Source organism: Dermochelys coriacea, chromosome 9, assembly GCF_009764565.3.
Source record: "Dermochelys coriacea isolate rDerCor1 chromosome 9, rDerCor1.pri.v4, whole genome shotgun sequence".
NCBI classification, from domain to species: domain Eukaryota; kingdom Metazoa; phylum Chordata; order Testudines; family Dermochelyidae; genus Dermochelys; species Dermochelys coriacea.
Genome location: NC_050076.1, coordinates 24,894,833 through 24,914,793, shown reverse-complemented (window position 1 = coordinate 24,914,793; position 19,961 = coordinate 24,894,833). Strand labels below are relative to the sequence as shown.

The 19,961-nt window shown below is 39.1% G+C and overlaps 1 protein-coding gene across 5 annotated transcripts in view; it reads left to right on the top strand.

Annotated features, from left to right (window-relative positions):
* KCNAB1 (potassium voltage-gated channel subfamily A regulatory beta subunit 1) overlaps window positions 1–19,961 on the top strand; it is a 242,096-nt gene that overhangs the window by 128,014 nt on the left and 94,121 nt on the right. For all 5 annotated transcript variants that reach the window (XM_043491524.1, XM_043491525.1, XM_038417509.2 and 2 more), the window contains one exon: window positions 18,173–18,216. In XM_043491524.1, coding sequence (XP_043347459.1) covers window positions 18,173–18,216 — 44 coding nt within the window. The remainder of the gene's footprint in view (window positions 1–18,172; window positions 18,217–19,961) is intronic.

Genomic DNA, 19,961 nt, shown 5'->3' with positions numbered 1-19,961 from the left:
CCAATTATTAAAATCTAGGATGGGGGTGGGGAGGAAATCTGGGTCCCTATCTCTGCAATAGACTTACTGTGTAACCTTGGGCCACCTAATTTCCCTGTGTTTTAGATTACCTATGTAGAAAATGGGCTCAGTACTTACTCTCTCTGTGTGTGTTGTGTATTTTATATACAACAAAAATATGGGTTTTATTTACACACACACACACGGTTGGCAGAATTCAATTTTGTTCATAATTTCAACAGATAATATTTACAGTATTTTAATCAATTTTTCAGATTTTTATTTATTTAATTTTTCACAGTTGTAGGAAATTAAGAGTGCTCCGACAATGGAGGGATCAGACAATAATTATTTAATGACAGTAGACAGCAGATTTAATGGCAGATTCAAAAACGTAAAGCTTTATAGCCATTAAAACACAAATTGTCAACATCACATGTCAAAATATGCAAAGTAAATATCTTTAAATAAAATGCTAATAGGTTCTCAAGCAGTATTTTTCTTTCTTTCCCTATCAGTAAATTTTGATTATCAATGGAAATATTTTTTCATTGGTTTATGTATACATGGCGAAATATGTTAACTGACATTTACTGATAAGAATCTAATCCTTCCAAGCCTCCCCCCAAATAAAAAGAGAAGACATTTCTGTTACCTTCTAGGAAACTGGCTAATCCCCATGTGGACTTCACCTTTAGGACTGGCTATGTTTCTAGGTTTTCTTGATCTTGTTCATGAATGTGCTTGCCAAGGAGAAGCAGGGCTTAATTTGTGCCGGGACTTGCCAGGGCTGAGACCTGGCACCTCTGGGCTTGCCACATCAGTTATTAAAGCAAAAAATTGCTTGAGCCCCAGCACCTCTTTCATTACAAATTAAACACTGGGGAGAAGGGTTGGCTGCTGAGAGATGGAGTGGGTCACATAACCCACTTTGTCTCATATTCTTCCCCTAACTCTTTCCACAAACACAAGAGTTTCAGACATGTTGCTTTTTGCCCCTCCTCTTCATCTCTCTTGGTATTGAATTTCCCATTTCACATGGCAGAAGAGATGGGTTAGATTGGGGTAGGGCTGGCAAGTCCGATGGTAAATCTTGGGCCCGGCAGTGAGGAAAAGAGCCCTCATCTACTTGAACTGGCACTAGCTGATTTGCCACCATGTAACTAAACTCACTAGTAAGTATTATGACTTAAGTTTCTTAAAAGCCTGGCACAGAAACACGAAGGACTCTTACAGTCTCTCACATTAAAAGCAAATCATCTATTTCAGCAGGCAGTTTTGCTGCCTCCATTTTTTTTCATTCAGGGTCCCAAGGTCCTTCGCTGTTTGGGACAAAGCATTGATCTAAAGATAACCAACACGATAACTTTATGAATAACATTAGGCCAGGACTGAGAACCCATTTTAAATACACTTTGCTATGTCCTGTTCTTGTGGCAGTGGCATATTTATGCTCAGTCACTTTAGTCCACATTCCTTTCATGTTAATTAGAACAGGCAGCTGTGACATAATCAAACACAAATGGCCAAATTTAAAACATTTGGAATGGCTTCTGGCTGCTAATCTTTTAGTATTCACTGCAATATATTTGTGTCCATGTTAATAATAATAAAAAAAAGTCTGCCGAGCAGCATTAAACTCCATGCTTAGAGGCATTAGAAACTGTACAATATTTACATACAGTCAGAAGAAGATGTTTGGTCCAGATTTCGAACACGGTGGATATATGTTACATGGTACTGAGATTGTTAAACAATTTACGTAGATTCTGTCAAGTAGTGGGGCGGCTTGCTAAATATTTGATATGGTAGCATTCTGGAAAGTTTGTGGGAACTATTGAGGCAATTTACCACCTTTATTTCCACGTACCATGACATATTCCACTGCAACATTCCCTACTTTTAAGTAGATAAAATTGCTTTACTCTTGACAACTGTAATGAATATGACTGTATTTCCTCCATAATTCCTTTTGTGGATAAATGCAAAACCTCACAATTCTTCAACAGTACTATTCTGCTAAGAATCTCGCCCACACGGTGAATAAGTACCAGCTTACCATTGCATATCAGTTACAGCCGTGATCAGAAAGATGCAGGCTGTAGGAGAGGTGGTTTTTCAAATATCCCTTCTTTTTTCTCTCATCCTCTCTTCTTTAATTTGGCCCTTCTGAAGTGAACACTACTAACATTATGCAGTGACCATAACAAGACTGACCTCTGATTGCAGGTTCCTGACCAATGATACAGCTCCACAGTGCAGGTCTTGGGGTTTTTTTCTGATTCCATTGTAGGGGTTGACTTAACAGTGTGTGATGGACAACTTTTGTGACTAAATTTATGCATTTATTCTCAGGGTGTCACATTTTTCATAACTGTTTTACTGTGTGAAAAATATGTGTCCCGCAGTTTGCTTATTTTTTAAATATACAGACAAATGATTTTTCTAAAGTTTTTAGTTGCGGTTGTGTATTTAATATTATGGATATGTTTGTATAAGCTGCCAAGTAGGCACCAAACTATACCTTCAAAACCTCATTTTGCAAGCAAGGGTCTGGCAGCAACATAATGGTTTCTTAATGTCATACAAAGCCCTCTTTATTGTGGGTGTATAATCTGTCAAATATTCTATTCATTGCATGTTGTACGCTAAGTGAATAGCAATAGTGCCTGGCAAAGAGAATTGCTGGAAGTTCAAGCAGGGCTTCTCCTTCAGTATTCATAAGAAGTGACTCAGAATTCATGTAAGGCAAGTTGAAATTTTCATAAGTGGAAAGCAGCTTCTGCGTTCCAACTTAAAAACAAAAACTAAATATACAGAGGGACAAACCCACGTTCAAGTGTTGCAGGTCAAGTAAAAGACAATGGGACAAAGCGTGAGCTGCTGTAAGGGGCTGTGTCTCCTCTGATGTCAGTTTTTTGAATAAAGGCAGCAAGGTGGCTTAGCTAAAAGGAAGTGAAATTTGGAAATTGGATATTTCTTAGTGTGATTAAAAACACCATTAAATTATAAAATGTTGGAAATCATCTATTTTCCCACTATCCCACTACGTTGCATTGACAGAGATTAACACTTTGTTCTCTGGATACGCCTACAATCACCCAGCAGAAGTGTAGCAATTACTTTCCATTCTATTCTAAGCTATCCTGGAGAGTAATAAGATTTCACATGGTGCCACCTACTAGTTAGAACAGGAAACTGCTACTAGGTGACTGGACGTCATAGGCTGCCTAAAGTTCAGATGATTGAACAAGGAGCCCCTATTACAATTTCCATATGTAAAAGCACCACAGTTGTTGTTGTTCCCTGCAAATACACCATCAGTCAGTGCAGTAGGAGAAAGAGAGGCTTCTAGCCAAACACTGTTCTGAATAGATGGAGATAAGGGTAGGGAGGTGTATATCCTCATGACACAGACATGTGGGATTTTAGTGATTATATTTAGCAGAACCTTCAAACGGAATGGCATTAAACTGCCAAGGCCAGACCCTCTGTAGTTGTGATTGAGCGTTTCTTCATTGAATTAATTTGGCCCTTAAGATTCTGGGTTCTATTGCCCTGGCCTGTAATCTGAGCAAAATCTAGAGCTGCTTGGTTTGCATTATTACAGTTCAAGGATGAGCTGCACCTGCACTCTCTCTTTCTGTGGGCAAAAATTGTGGAAGCTAAAATCATAGGCCACTTTTAAAAACTTGGGCCCAGTTAACTTGCCCAAGTTAACACAGGAAGATTGACAAAGCCAGGAAAAGAACATAGATCTGCTGGCTTGCAGTTCTGAGCCATAAGCACCTGACCAAAAGATAGAGCTCTATGTGACAAATTCTTCCCTTAGTTATAGCCATGCAATCTCATTACTGACATCACTGGTTTTGCATATGGGTAAGTGAAGGCAGAATCTGACCCTGAAAGGTACAGAATCTCATGACAAGGACTGTGGCTTTTTATTTATTTTACAAAATAACTATAAATTGTTTAGTAAGGCAAATTGGAATTTGACTTTCCTAAAGAAAATGCTGTAGCGGGTGGAACATTTCAAGTAGTAATGCAAAATCCCCTAATCTAATCCCCTGAGACCAATATGCATTTCTCCTGCCACAAATGTTATATCTCTGTATCTGATCCATATAGACAGCTTTAATATATTTGCATTTTAACTTTTAAATGCTAGACTTTGAGCAGGTAGTGATGGGTTTTGTGTTTCCTTCAGGGTCCATCAGTATTTTCATCTTAAAAATCTATTTTTAGTTGTTTACAGTGCAGTCATAAAAACTCCCTTACACATAACATGTCAAGACCTTAGTCCAGAGGCATCTTTTTTTAATATAGGAGAATGGAAAAGGGTGTGTGTGTGTGTGTGTGTGTATGTATGTATGTATGTATGTATGTGTGAGGAGTTAGTGAGGTTTAAGATGGTTTATTGTTTTTCTTTCCTTTAAACTCTCTCAGGGACAAAGCAGTTACCAAAAGAGAACAGGATAATGGGCCACCTAGTCCATTCACTGTCAGTCATTTCTGTAAATGCTTTAGTGGCCAGTGCCTACTGTGCCTGGCCAATTACCTATGCCATGGAGGGAAATTCCTTCTTGATGCCACATGGTGATCAGCTTGTAAACCCAAAGGGGAACAAGAGTTAGCTTTTGCCTACTGCCCATGTTTCTTTTCATGTTGCCAACCCCTTCAAGGTAAAAATGTTTGAAATCCCATTCCATTTACTCTAAAAGTAAGAGTAAAAATATATCTCTGATAACACTAATAATCTATCATTTATTTGTGTCTGGGTTTCAAGAGATTGACAGAGAAGACTTGGCCTTGAAGTGTGATGTGCACAGGGTGCAGGGCAGGGAGGTTTTTTTGCTTTAGTTTGTAATAATTTTTTTAACACTTCGTGCCCCCCCCTTACTCCCCAATTGTCTTTTGTGACCTCCCCACCCCAGGGGTTGCAACCCTCCAGCTGAGAGAAACTGCCTTAGGGTAGTTGTAAGTGCTACTTTAATTCGTATGAATCTCTTCCTTTTTTGCATCTTACTGAGCTATTCCTTCCATTTTGAGGTCAGCCCTTCTGTGTTATTTCCAGGGCCATTGTGAAGAGGTGAAGCCTAATATTTTACTGCCCTGCACATTTTGTAATCAGTTAAGAAGGGTACATGGAATTTTGAGGGCTACTATGCCTCCCCTTGCACAGGAGCACTAGAGTGGGGAGAGGGTATGGGGAGCCCTTTGGTCCAAAGGACAGGCTATAATTTGGTTGTAGTACTGGCAAGGGGTCACAAGGAGGGAAGTTCTGTTGATGCTTCTCCATGGGCTACCTCCAAGCCCTATAGAGGTATAATGTCTTTCAAAGGCACAGTGCCTCCAGGTGTGTCTGCTCCAGAGGCGCTCTGGCTCATAAAAGCCATCACTGAGTCCTACATATTTTATTAGAAATAAGTCCACCATTCTAGCATTAAAAAAATGTATTCATGGATCAATCCTGCTTTCATTTGTACCCATGAGACTTCCGTGGAAGCCCATTTGAGGCAGAACTTGGCCCCAGTGTTCATGAGACACTTACCTAGAACTAAATAGCATTCTCACAGCTGTTGTGGCGTTGACATTGCATGTGCATAGACAAAAAAGTAAAAGAAAAGAACCATGTTAATAACAACACAGGTTATAAAAATCACTGGTTGCTGTGATGTCTCTTCTGTTGCTCTTTTATATGCAAAATTCTAGACTCTATGTGGGTTGCACATATGGAATTAAGTGCAGGATCAAGCCTTTCTAAATGGAAAGGACTGAACAGAGTAAGCTTATACTTTAATGTTGGCTTCCTTTCAATATTCTATGGATATACTTTACCCTCACTTTAAAGGGACACTGTCAATTGGAAAGCTAAACAATTTTTTTTAAAAGTCAAAGCTAGTATCAGATACTACACCTTCCCCAAGTCCATCTGCCAATTTTCGTGACTATACAATCATATTTTCCTTGATTTTTCTCTAATTTATTGTGTGATAGAACCACATATGTATTAGAGAAAACTAACTATGGAAGTAATACAAAGTACTGTCAAATTAATGAAATAAGCTGAAAAAATACAGAGAAATATTTGTTACAAATGTCTCTTGTGTTACTTAAGACAATAGTTGGCAAACATTTCCAGCCAGGTGTGATACTGTTTAAGTTGACAGTGTCCCCTTAAGGTACTACCTTTTAATGTTGCTATAAAAAGTTTTCATTCTTAAGGCTCATTCATTCTATATATTTAGTTTTTGTTTTTATGTTAGAAGGGGGCAATATTTAAGAGGATGTGGATTAATCTATCTAGGTAGTAAACTAAGCAAATTGTCTTAAATGGAAAAAGTTGGAGATTTTTGTGTGTGTTAAGAGTACCCAGTAGGATGGTCCAGTGATTGGGGGAACTAGTAGGACTTGAGAGACCTGGGTTCAAGTCCCTGCTCTGTCAGACTTCTGATGTGACCTTGGGCAAGTCACTTTGTCTCTTTGTGCCTCAGTTCCTCATCTGTAAAATGGGGATAATAGCACTTCCACACAACACAGGGGTATTGCGAGGATAAATACATTAGGCTGTGAACTACTAGATATTATAGTAATGAGGGCTGAAACAGTACCATAGATATAACCGTAACTACTAGTAACAAAATTATGTTGAGATTTTCTGCTTGGAAAATGGGTCAAAGAAACAAGGAGCCATAATTTTTTCCCACAAACAGATCATTCATTTCAGACTTCAGATATAACTTTAAATACATTTCTTAGTAAGATTTCTCTAAGCTGGATGGCCAGTAATTTTCACTAAACTATCTAGATGTGCAACATAGCTGTTTTCAGTTGACCACCTTAATGAGAAAATGAAATTTTACATGACATTATGGCATAGTTAGGTCTTCCTAATAACCTCAGATGGACATGATGTAAATATTTAGATGGTTTAGATAGATACCTTTTAACTGCTTGGATTTCTCAGTTCCCTGGTTCATTTACCACTTTTATGCATATGAAGCAAAAATGTTCAAAGCAGAACAACTAAACATAAGATCCCTGTATGGTGATGTGGAAAAAAGGGCTCATACAGTCCTTGGATGTATAAACAGGACAGTAGCCTTTGCATACAGCATTAGTAGGACTGGAATACTGTATCCAATTCTGGTGTCCAAAAGGATATTAAATAATTGGAGATGGTATAGAGAAGAGCCATACAAATGGATCAAGGACTGGAAAAAATGCTTTACTCTGAGAGACTTAAAGAGCTTGATCTGCTTAGCTTATCAAAAGAAATTCAAGAGGTGACTTGATTATGGTGTCCAAGTATCTTCATAGGGCAAAAATACTTGGTATAAAAGGGCTCTTTAATGTAGTGAATAAAGGGATAACAAGAAACAATGGCTAGAAGTTGAAGCCAGAAAAATTTATATTAGAAATCAGGCACACATATATTTTTTTTAAACGAGGGATGATTAACTATTGTAACAAAATATCAAGGGAAGTGATGTATCTCCATCTCTTGATGTCTTCAGAACAAGACTGTGGATGCCTTTCAGGAAGATGTGCTTTAGTCAAACACTAGTTGTTTGACTTATTGTAGGAGTAAGTGATATTCTATGCCCTGTGATATACAGAGGTCAGACTTGATGATCTAATGTGTTCCTTCTGACCTTGAAATGTATTCATCTGTGAAGAAAACTGAAGCAGGCATGGATAAACTTTCTCATGAAACAGCTTCAGTAAATACAGTACTCTCTTAGCCAGTCATCAGCAATTTCAAGCCCTATCAGCCAGGCTTCCATACTCCTATTTGCTACCTGTCATTCTGCACATCATAATCAGTTTAAACTTTTCCTTTAAGATTTATATGCTGTGTATCTTATGGATAAATCTAGTATTCATGACCGTGCGCCTGATAAAGTTAAGGTTGGGATTTGCATTGAGGGAGCTAGGCAACCAACTCTCTTGGGCTCTTCTAAACATCCCAGCCTTAATGGGCATGAATTTGGTCTGACCTTACATACTGGGGCCAGGAGTGAATTGTGCAGGGAACCCTACATGAGTAGCAGTGCATGTTTGTGCACCAAACTTTTTTTTTTAGTAGCATATTTTATAGAGAAATATTTAAATATTATTAGTTAATATTATTTTTGCATCCTCTGCTTAGAAAGCTTTGTTGCCTTAGTGATATACAAGCCACTGAGTGACAGAAAAGTTAGTGCTAGTACAATTTTAAGAACTCTTAAATCATGTTTCTGTAAATCAGGGTTTATAATTGTTAGGTCCATCATCATGCACTCTGTCAGGTCACAAATTGAGGCTGCATTCCTTTGACAGCTATGAACCCAAGCTCTCCAATGGGGTACATTAAGTCATGTCAAGTTATAAATGTAATTACTAAAGCTGGTCAAGAATTTTCCCAGTAAAGTTTTTTGTGTTTTTGTTTGAAAGTGCTTATTCATCAAAACTGAAAGAGTTCACATGAAAGGATTGGTTTTGATTAATTTCCTGATTCAAAATTTTTTTGAAAAAAAATCCCAAATTATTGAAATGTCCCATTTTGACATTATCTAAATGAAATTTTCATTTTTTATTCATAATGACATTTTTTAAATTAAATAATTTACAGTCACAATTTAAATGAAATATTTTGAAATTACTGAAATAAAATGTTTCTGTTGACTCCATGTGGATTGGTTTGTCACAAAACATTGAGATTTCCACTTTTTGGGACAGGGGGAAAAAATTTAAATCTCAAACTCTTGGACAACTGGAAAATTGTTTCCCCCAACTCTAATAATTGCCTGGTGTTTTTACAGCATTATAAGCGTACATGAGGTTTTACAGACAAATATATGATCAGGCCCAAAATGACAGGGTCCTACCCTGAGATCCTTACAGTCTAAATTATACTGAACACAGCAGCAGATAACACTGAACTAATGTTTGAATGGGGAGGTGGGAGGGGAAGAAGGAGGTTGCAAGATATGACCTTAAACCTGTCACTGGTCCAGGACTGGATATTGTAGATTAGGACTTCAAATCCAGTGTAACTTTGAAGGAAAACTCCACATTTTTTGGGGGGGGGGGGTAAGGAAACATTTTTGTGGTATGCCCCTTTTACTTAAAAACCAGCAACTGTCCTGTCTTATCCATTAACTAATATAGTGTTATAATTTTAGACTTTGAACTCTCATATTAAAATGTCTTGTATTGTAATGCTACAGTGTTTCCAACTTAAATAACTCCCTATTTTTATGGAGGTTCATGTAAGACATAAAAAGAAATTAAGCTGACAAATGTATGCAGAAATATGCACATCACTTACTAATTGGTGATTGTTGCATGAGTTTAGTACAAATATGTAGTCAGGCAGAAGGAGGTAGAACTAAGACTCAAGATGCTAGAAGATTTAGTATTACATAAGTAGATCTCAATCAAGCAAGGATTGTTTGGTTCCTAGTGGGCTATGGGTAGTTACAATGTTAAATTAACCTGGTGCATGATAAATTACATTTAAACTTGGTTTTCACCTAAAACAAGCAGTGACGAAAGGAAAAATAAAAATAGAGGAGATGAAAGATTTTCTAAGTCTCTTTGAGGGAAAAAAATGTGGGCTCTGGGCCACATAGTGGTATTTTCCTTTCCCCATGATTTCCCCCAAAAATCATCTCCTATCCAATTCCAGGCACAACAAAGTTCCTTATTGTACGCTCAGTTCTGTCTGGAAAGGTGGCTTTCTGCTGAGAAGATATGCAGCCACCGTCAAGATAATGTACAGTTATAACCATCAGGATGCTTTTGTTGAGTACCAAGATTGTTTGATTCTGACAGGTTATGTACTTAATTCCTTGACTAATCCCTAGATGCAGTGTCAGGTATGTTGCATGATCTTGACTGATTGCAGCTGGGTGGTTTCTGAAGTGAGATGTCCAAAGTGGTGACACAGTCTATCCAACATATCAGTGCACATGGGACATCTTTGTGGTAACTGTTGGCAGAAGGCCAGGTTAGGCAGTGCTCCACTTCTCTAGTCATGAAAATGCCAATTAAATAAAGAAGTAAATTATGTTCATTGACAAACAAAACACAGAATGGATTTGCTGCCAAAACAAATGGCAGTAATACAGTATGTTCTGGTGAATTTCAAATGAAAGGGAACGGCCCTACCTGGATATCATTAGGCAGGGAGTTAATTCCAAGATCAAATCTCACAGATGTCCAGTAAGAAGTAACAAAACAAGGTGGAGATGTGAAGGCCTAATCTGCCACTCAGTGAAAGAAGAGTGCAAGTTTGTTTCCTGGTTTTGGTTTCTCAAGGTTTTCACAAGGCATGAATGGAAAGGCCACATTTGTTTTCTTTTTCCTTTGGGTTTTAATCCACTTAAAAATTTATTTTAATTGCAGATGAAAATCCCAGTTACATTATTGAGTGTGCAAAGTTTATCTCAATTATCCAATCCCTCTAAGTTTCTTTCCTCTTTTTTCATGGTGACTGTCCAATAAACCTCTGGTCTTAAATCTCTGGCTTCTGTCAGGCTCCCTTTTTGACCAGGCGTTCCGGTTGAAAATCGGACACCTGGCAACCCGATGCATACTTGGCAGTGTTGCCTTGTCTTCCAAGGTGCTGAGTTTTAAATGAAAGTCACTGTTATCAGTCAGGTTTCAGAGTAGCAGCCGTGTTAGTCTGTATTCGCAAAAAGAAAAGGAGTACTTGTGGCACTTTAGAGACTAACAAATTTATTAGAGCATAAGCTTTCATGAGCTACAGCTCACTTCATCGGATGCATTTGGTGGAAAAAACAGAGGGGAGATTGATATACACACACAGAGAACATGAAACAATGGGTTTATCATACACACTGTAAGGAGAGTGATCATTTAAGATAAGCCATCACCAGCAGCGGGGGGCAGGGGGGAAGGAGGAAAACCTTTCATGGTGACAAGCAAGGTAGGTTATTTCCAGCAGTTAACAAGAATATCTGAAAAAAGAAAAGGAGTACTTGTGGCACCTTAGAGACTAACAAATTTATTAGAGCATAAGCTTTCGTGAGCTACAGCTCACTTCTGAGGAACAGTGGGGGGTGGGGTGGGGTGGGGGGGAGAAATAACATGGGGAAATAGTTTTACTTTGTGTAATGACTCATCCATTCCCAGTCTCTATTCAAGCCTAAGTTAATTGTATCCAGTTTGCAAATTAATTCCAATTCAGCAGTCTCTCGTTGGAGTCTGTTTTTGAAGCTTTTTTGTTGAAGGATAGCCACTCTTAGGTCTGTAATTGAGTGACCAGAGAGACTGAAGTGTTCTCCAATTGGTTTTTGAATGTTATAATTCTTGATGTCTGATTTGTGTCCATTCATTCTTTTACGTAGAGACTGTCCAGTTTGACCAATATACATGGTAGAGGGGCATTGCTGGCACATGATGGCATATATCACATTGGTAGATGCGCAGGTGAACGAGCCTCTGATAGTGTGACTGATGTGATTAGGCCCTATGATGGTGTCCCCTGAATAGATATGTGGGCAGAGTTGGCAACGGGCTTTGTTGCAAGGATAGGTTCCTGGGTTGGTGGTTCTGTTGTGTGGTGTATGGTTGCTGGTGAGTATTTGCTTCAGATTGGGGGGCTGTCTGTAAGCAAGGACTGGCCTGTCTCCCAAGATCTGTGAGAGTGATGGGTCATCCTTCAGGATAGGTTGTAGATCCTTGATGATGTGTTGGAGAGGTTTTAGTTGGGGGCTGAAGATGATGGCTAGTGGCGTTGTTATTTTCTTTGTTGGGCCTGTCCTGTAGTAGGTGACTTCTGGGTACTCTTCTGGCTCTGTCAATCTGTTTCTTCACTTCAGCAGGTGGGTATTGTAGTTGTAGGAATGCATGATAGAGATCTTGTAGGTGATTACAAGATTAGGTCACTCGATTACAGACCTAAGAGTGGCTATCCTTCAACAAAAAAGCTTCAAAAACAGACTCCAACGAGAGACTGCTGAATTGGAATTAATTTGCAAACTGGATACAATTAACTTAGGCTTGAATAGAGACTGGGAATGGATGATTCATTACACAAAGTAAAACTATTTCCCCATGTTATTTCTCCCCCCCACCCCACCCCACCCCCCACTGTTCCTCAGATATTCTTGTTAACTGCTGGAAATAGCCTACCTTGCTTGTCACCATGAAAGATTTTCCTCCTTTCCCCCCCTGCTGCTGGTGATGGCTTATCTTAAGTGATCACTCTCCTTACAGTGTGTATGATAAACCCATTGTTTCATGTTCTCTGTGTGTGTATATCAATCTCCCCTCTGTTTTTTCCACCAAATGCATCCGATGAAGTGAGCTGTAGCTCATGAAAGCTTATGCTCTAATAAATTTGTTAGTCTCTAAAGTGCCACAAGTACTCCTTTTCTTGTTATCAGTCAGTGAAACTCACCAAGCTATAAAACTTCTATCCTTCATTTTTAAGATAACAAGCATTCAGGTCTAGCTACTAAGGAAATTTAAAGACTTTTGCCATGTATAGTTTGTTTTGAAATAAGTATTTGTAAACATATGATCATGCTTAGCCCCATGGTTTCCATCTTTTCCCCAGCCTAAATGATGCAAAATGAGGGCCCTAATCCTGCCTCCTGACCTGAAAAAGGATTTGCAGGATCAGTACCCCTGAGTTGTTCCTAAGAGAGAAAAGGAGGAGTTTCTTCCATGCTGTCCAATAATTCTTACGTAGTTGGTGACAAACTTTTTGCCATTATTAAGGTGACCTTATTTTCAAAATCAAAACCCAGGACACTTTTTGGCAACATTTTTAGAGTCAAAAAATGCTGCTACAAAAGATGACAGTACCATTTTTTGACATGTGCTGGTGTCATTACTGTTAGTTCTCAGCGGTGACACATGCATTTTTCTTGAAGTGCAGGAGTTTTTCCAGCACTGAACAAGTGTCACTAACTATCACTTGAGCAACAGAACAGCTTTGATAGTGTCTATGCTCATTAGCTTTTTCTCTTCACTCCAAACACACTTCCAAGCCTTCATTCCACGAGGGTCTAGAGCTGAGTGAGTTACAGATTTTCAGTTCACCAACAATTTAAAAAAATGTTTTGGGTCAAACTAAAAATAAAACTTGTTCTTAAATTTTGGCAAATTGAAAAGTTGAAAAGTTTGTTTCGGGTCAAATGAAATGTTTTGATTTTGATCATTTGATGATGTTTTTGATTTGTAAATAAAATTAAAGGAAGTTTTGAAACAAAATATCATTATGAAGTAAAAGATCAAAACATTTTGTTTTGAAAAAGTCAGAATGAAATGTTTTAAATTTTTTCCAAATATTTTGTAGGTTTTGTTTTGTTTGTTTTACCACAGCAACTTGGTGAAACTGTCGTAAATTCACAAATTGTTTTGGTGTTGCCAAATCTGCAATTTTTGCCAAAACAGTTTCAGATGAAAAACTATGACCAACTCTAGGTCTCCATCTTCCCGCATGGATAAAGGCAGGATCCGCTACTTTACAGCACCCTCCTTCCTATCTCCAGACCTGCTTATAGGAATTAAGTGGAGCTGGTAGGATGGGCATTGCCCTGTCTGTAATCTTGAAAGGACTACTCAGAAAACTCAACACAGCCTGAGGCTATATTAAGTGTTGTGCCTAGCTCCTTAAAGGTGGAGTTTCCAGGGGTAATCACAGGCTGGAGATGGCAACAATGGAGTTGCATTGCAAGGGAGGCAGGGAAAACTGTGTGTTGCAGGCCGAGTGAGATCCCCTTTTGCAGCTCCCTGAGATCAGTGTAGAGGGTCTGGGGTGGGGCTGCCCCCTTGCTTTTTCTACAACACAGCAAACCTGCAATCCCAATCAAAGAATTTGGAGGTGACCCCCACACACATGCACAGCTGTACACACATGGAGTTTCCTGCAGAAAGCAGTGACCAGGGCCCGAGTACAGACTTGAGGATTTGACCCATAAAAACTAAACTTTGCTCTAAGCAAGTGAGGAGGCTGTTCAGCCTGTTTTACTTTAAATAGCTCACTAATAGCTGCATAACTCAGGATCATTGTTCAAAGGCTTCAGCTCTTGATGGGCTCTTGAGTGAAAGGTGGGTACATGGTTAGCAAAATTATACCTTAACCTTGGCAACAAGAAAAAATAATCCCTGGATACAGTTCAGAATTTACAGATTAATGCAGGAGGGTATCATTAAAAGGGCGTTGTGGACTATGCTGATTGTTTCAAATCAGGGTAAGGGTTTAATGTGGCATATTTCTTGGCCTCACAGATAATTTTCTTGTCTACAGTCCTGTTCTGTTAAGGTTATTGTCTTTCTAGTATGTCATCTCACTGTGTGTAAACCCACACCCTACTACAGATAAAACTGCACTCTTCCATTGCTCTTCAAAATCTGGGCTTTATTGGATAGTTGAATAAATATACTTGTTTTTTGAGACACCTTAGAGACTAACAGATTTATTTGAGCATAAGCTTTCATGAGCTACAGCTCACTTCATTGATGAAGTGAGCTGTAGCTCATGAAATCTTATGCTCAAATAAATTTGTTAGTCTCTAAGGTGCCACAAGTACTCCTTTTCTTTTTGCGAATACAGACTAACACGGCTGCTACTCTGAAACCTATACTTGTTTTGATTTCCCGTGTCTCAATCCTTTTTTGATCATGTAGTTTACTTTAATTGTTATGATGGATATGTATATTTGACAAGTGTGAATGTGGCTATGAAAAGTGAAGACACTCGGTTATGAGTAAGGGAAATACATTAATCAGTGTTACTACAGTGAATACTAAATGATACTGAAATCACAAGAAACATGGATGTATAACACATAGAATCACACAGAATATTAAATATTACACATATCTAAAAATAGCCATTTTAATTTTTATTTCCACTACAAAATATAATTTCTCAAAACGATGTTCGGGGAATGAAAGATAATAGAAACAATATGTGCTATTTGTCAGACTTAAGCAACATGATGTCATCATTTTAATAATACAATATTTCTTATGTACTAATACATATTTCCTTATGTGATTATTGACACATACATATAAATACAGGGTTTTGTGTAATTTATATATAAATGTCTGTTAAAAAAACATTATTAAGGGTGATAGTCAAACACAGAAGATAGGAAATGCCAAAATCATGGTTGCCCAGGAAACTTTAATTCGACCCTCTGGTATGTATGCATTAACAATCTTTAATTACATGATCACATACTGTTTTTTCCCACAGGAGGACTCCTATCTCATGCACAGGATGGTTTATGCTCACTTAAGTCTTGTCTGCATTGGTGGTGGTGTGTAGGGTACATACCCAGGGAAAAGCAGGCTGCATTCATGGTACAGTGTGTACCTATACGCAGCAATGAAAGGCTCTGGCAGCAGGAAGGCAATGGAGAAACTGCCAAAGCCGTTTCCCCTCTGCCTCCCTCCACCAGGCCTTTGCTCACTGCTGGAATCTTTCCCTGCTGCCTCCCCCAGCCAGAGCCTTTCTCCGCTGCCAGAGCCTTTCCCTGTGGTAGGGAAAGGATCTGGCAGTAGTTAGGCAGTCGAATGCTAACTGCTAAAAATAGTAGTGTAAATGAGGCAGGCACTGCTTGGGCATGTAGAGAGTCATGTAGGGTACATACCTACTGGGTTCAGGTATGTCTTTACTCGCCTAAGCAGTGCCTCGCCATCTACACTGCTTTTTATACCCCTGCCTTGGCGGCAAGTAGCATATGTTCTCTGTATGCCGTCGTAAGTGTAGATGTGGCCTTAATGAGCAGCTATTCATTATTTTGTTTTCTCCTCATCATTCAATGTGTGGCAAATGCCTTATTTACTGCACTCTATTCAAACTCTATTCTGAATACAGAATTATTAATTTCTTCATGGGCTTTTCAGTGCTGCTCATTAGTATAATACTGAAGTGCTTCACTAGAGCTGGCTAGAAAACAGAAATTCCCTCAGTGTGAAATATTTTACATTTTAGAAAAAATCCTGAGGAAGATATCAATGCTATTGAATCAGCATTTTCTCACAGAAAACTCTTTCAGAAAATTTACAATCATTAATGAATTTATTTTCACAATATCCTTGGTAGATGAGAGGGTGGTATTATCCCCATTTTGCAGATGGGGAGCCGAGGCATGGAGATTAAGATCAAAAGTGTCCACTAACTTTAGGTGTCTAATTTCAGACACTTAGGACCTGATTTTTTAGAATATTTAGCATTATATAGCACTTTATATATTCAAAGCACAACTGCCACTGACTTCAACTGTGAGAGCTCACTGCTTCTGCAGATGAGACTACGGCGTCTCAAGTCAGGCACCCAGAAAATGAGGAACATACAGTTAGTGATCACCGTGAAAAGTCTGATTCTTCGAGTGCAGGTCCTACAGTGGATACATATGCACTCTGTGCACCCAGGACTAGAAATTTTTCAGTAGCAGCGTCCATTGCTCTGTGTCCACATCCTTCGCCTCTTTGTGCTCTTGAGCAAGGGCAGAAGGGTGGCCTGGCCTGGACACCCCTCCTGTTCCTTTCTAGTACTCGCAGTCTGGGATGGAACTGTTGTGTCTGTAGCTTCGAGCTTTAGCTCTTCTACCCGTAGCATATTATAATCAGTTTATTCGTTTTAGTAGATAGTTAGTAGTTTGCTTAAATCTAGTTGTTCTCCCACCATTTGGGTCATTTAGAATGCTCCAGATCCCAGGCTTCCAGTCCTACCGGGCCTCCCCTTGGGTCTTCCTGGTGAGTGACTCACACAGAAGCTGTCTGTATTGCTTCAGGGAATCACACATTCCACTGAAGCATGAGATCTGCTGCTCCTTTTCCCCTCACGCTGGCCAGTCTCCGGAGTTTAGGCTCCACAGGCATCTAATGGAGCTCTCTGTGAGGTGCCTGTCTGATCTGGGACCCTCCCCCCTTTCTTTGTCTCGTTGGCCAGAGCCAGCACTAGCACCTTCCATTCTTGAGCTTTGGACTGCTCACAAAGTGTGCAAGAGGTTCCAGCCTTTCATCTGGTCGACTTGTGTCCAAGTCAAGCTGGACAATATGACCACTGTTCATTATATAAACACATAGGGGAAGAACGAGGTCTGCCCCACGCTGCAGGGAAGTGATCAAGCTCTGGCAGTGGTGCATCCAGCATCAGATCATCCTCTCTGCAGTGCACCTACAAGAGGTAATGAACTCCCTCGCAGGCAGTCTCAGCAGGTGTTTTCATGGGGATTATGAGCGGGAGCTCCACTCATCAGTGATCCAGTGGATATTTTGTCAGAGGGGATTTCCCTTCTGGGACCTCTATGCAACCCAAGGAAATGGGAAGTACCCAGCTTATTGCTTTTGAAATGCTCCAGGGCACAACTTCCTAGTGCAATAGCCAGTCCTCTTGCTGTATGCCTTCCCTCCCATCCCCCTCATGCTTCACAACCTTCGAAAGATCAAGTGGGATAAGGCAACAGGGATTTTAAGAGCACCATGGTGGCCACAACAGGCTATCAACTTGGACCAGAGGGTGGGTAAGCTCAAGGCCCTTATGGTGGACCTGCCTTATATGATCTTCCACAGGGACAAAATATCCCTGAGATTGTACCCCAATCCTTTCCCCAAAGTTCCTTCTGGCTTTCACTATCTGTAGGACACCAAGTTTAAATGTTTGGCATAGTGTTATATTAAACTTTGTTTACTAATACCTGCTCTAAATTATAATTTGTACCACTTTTAAATTGAGAGAGAGAGAAAATACTCTGGGAAAGCTTTAGGAGTCACAGTACAGCTGTCATTAACCAAACCACTGCTTTTGCTCCATTTCAGCAACACTGACATGGATAGAATAGGAAAAAACAACTTTCAATGTAAAGCAGTAGTGGAAAGTTAAAATAGTTTCACACACTTCATCATCCATCCGGTAAGCTGTTTTACAAACAACAAGTCTAAATCTACCTACCCAGAAAACTCCCCATTCCAAAATGACCACATTTCTAATATTATCCCAGCCAAGAATTTAGTTTTATTTTTATGGAGGCATGAATTGATGTTTGAGGTGAGGATGTTTCGGCTGGAAAACATTTTGTTTAAACAAAACTAGATGTCAGTATTCTCAGTCTGCTATTTTCCTTCTTGAAGTATTGCGTGTATTCCAATGGGATGTGATACTGCTCTCTTTAAATCATTTTCTTGTTTGTTCTAGAAATCTTGGGAAATCTGGACTAAGAGTTTCATGCCTGGGCCTTGGTAAGTATGTTTAAATTATTATATATAGTATTCCCTCTTGACTTCAGTTGGAGTTATGCCCAGTTATACCAGTGCAAAATTTGAACCTACATTTATAAGTGTTTACAGAGTGACTCTTGCATGGGAGTATGAATTCCTGTGTACCTTAAACATTTGGGATGAGCTTCCCCTGACAGGAGGAGGTTGTAACATACTCATTAAGTATGATGTGTCCCTTATCTGGTGGCTGGCTCACCAAGAAGATGAGCCTAATATAGCTTTCAGTTAATGGAGTTACTCTTGTAGGTCAGGCAGTAGAAATCTGTTCTTTTGGTGCTGAAGGTCCAAGGTTTCAATCTCTGCATATGACTCATGGTGAGAGTGATTACATATAATATAAAATATTGGGAGAGATCCTCAGCTGATATAAATTGACTTCAACAGCTCCTTAGGATCTGGCACACAATAAATTCTGTTACGACTACTAAACTCTTTTATATCATTTTTCATCCATAAGATCTCAAAGTGGAGCTGTACCTATTTATATCCGCTGAGGCTCTAGCCCAATATGTTTTTATATTACATGTAATAGATTTGTAATCACCACCACTATGGGTCATCTGCAGAGACCTCACAAAGGAATTATCATTAATCCCTTTTACAGATGCGAAAACTGAGGCACTGAATTTTTATATATAATGTCTGTGTGTATTTACGCCTTTATTTAGTCTTGCAAAATGTATGTTTAGTTACATTTATATTACACCTGATTTGAAAAATGAAAACCCCACAAAGTTGTGAACTAATAAAGAAGTATTATACAGATTCTGGTCCTGTAGGTATGGTAATGACAAAGGCTAATTCCCCACTATCTTGAATATTTTATCCCTTAAACTAAAACTCTCTAGTAAGAACATGTACAATGTTTTAGACTAATGTCTTGAGTCTTGCAAATAATATCTTTGACTTCAGTGAGACCACTCATGGGAATAATGCCAGCAGGATTTCATTCTAATATACTGCCGGAAAAAAAATTAGGATCCAGGTTAGTTAAGGAGTTCATATTCATTTTTCCAGCTGCAAGTACAGTTCTGTGGTGAGAAACTGAAGTACTAGATATCTGGAAGAAGTGAGGACGACAGCACTGAGAGACCACATGAGCATGTGCTCAGTTTTTGCTAGAGATGTTTTGAATGATGCATTAAATATGATTCCCTAGAAATCCAGCTCTGCTATGATGTTGGTCAAGGGTGAAAAAAGGTGTTAAAATGCAGTAACATGGATTAATGATTTATAACACAATAATGTAGGCACATAATTTATGAAAGTGTGTGTGTGTGTGTGTGTGTGTGTGTGTGCGTGTGTGTGTGTGTGTGTGTGAGAGAGAGAGAGAGAGAGAGAGAGAGAGAGATGAAAGCTCTGCATAGCCCCTTCCCATACAATGATTCGCAAAAAGAAAAGGAGTACTTGTGGCACCTTAGAGACTAACAAATTTATTAGAGCATAAGCTTTCGTGAGCTACAGAGCTTATGCTCTAATAAATTTGTTAGTCTCTAAGGTGCCACAAGTACTCCTTTTCTTTTTGCGAATACAGACTAACACGGCTGCTACTATGAAACCATACAATGATTGTCACTCATTACGTTCTTTCCCTTCCCAGGATGATACGAATATATGTTATAGCAGCATTTCAAACCATATTACTGAAGTGATAGAATGTATGAATGAAAAACTACTTGTTTGTGTGATCTTCATTTCAATCTTAA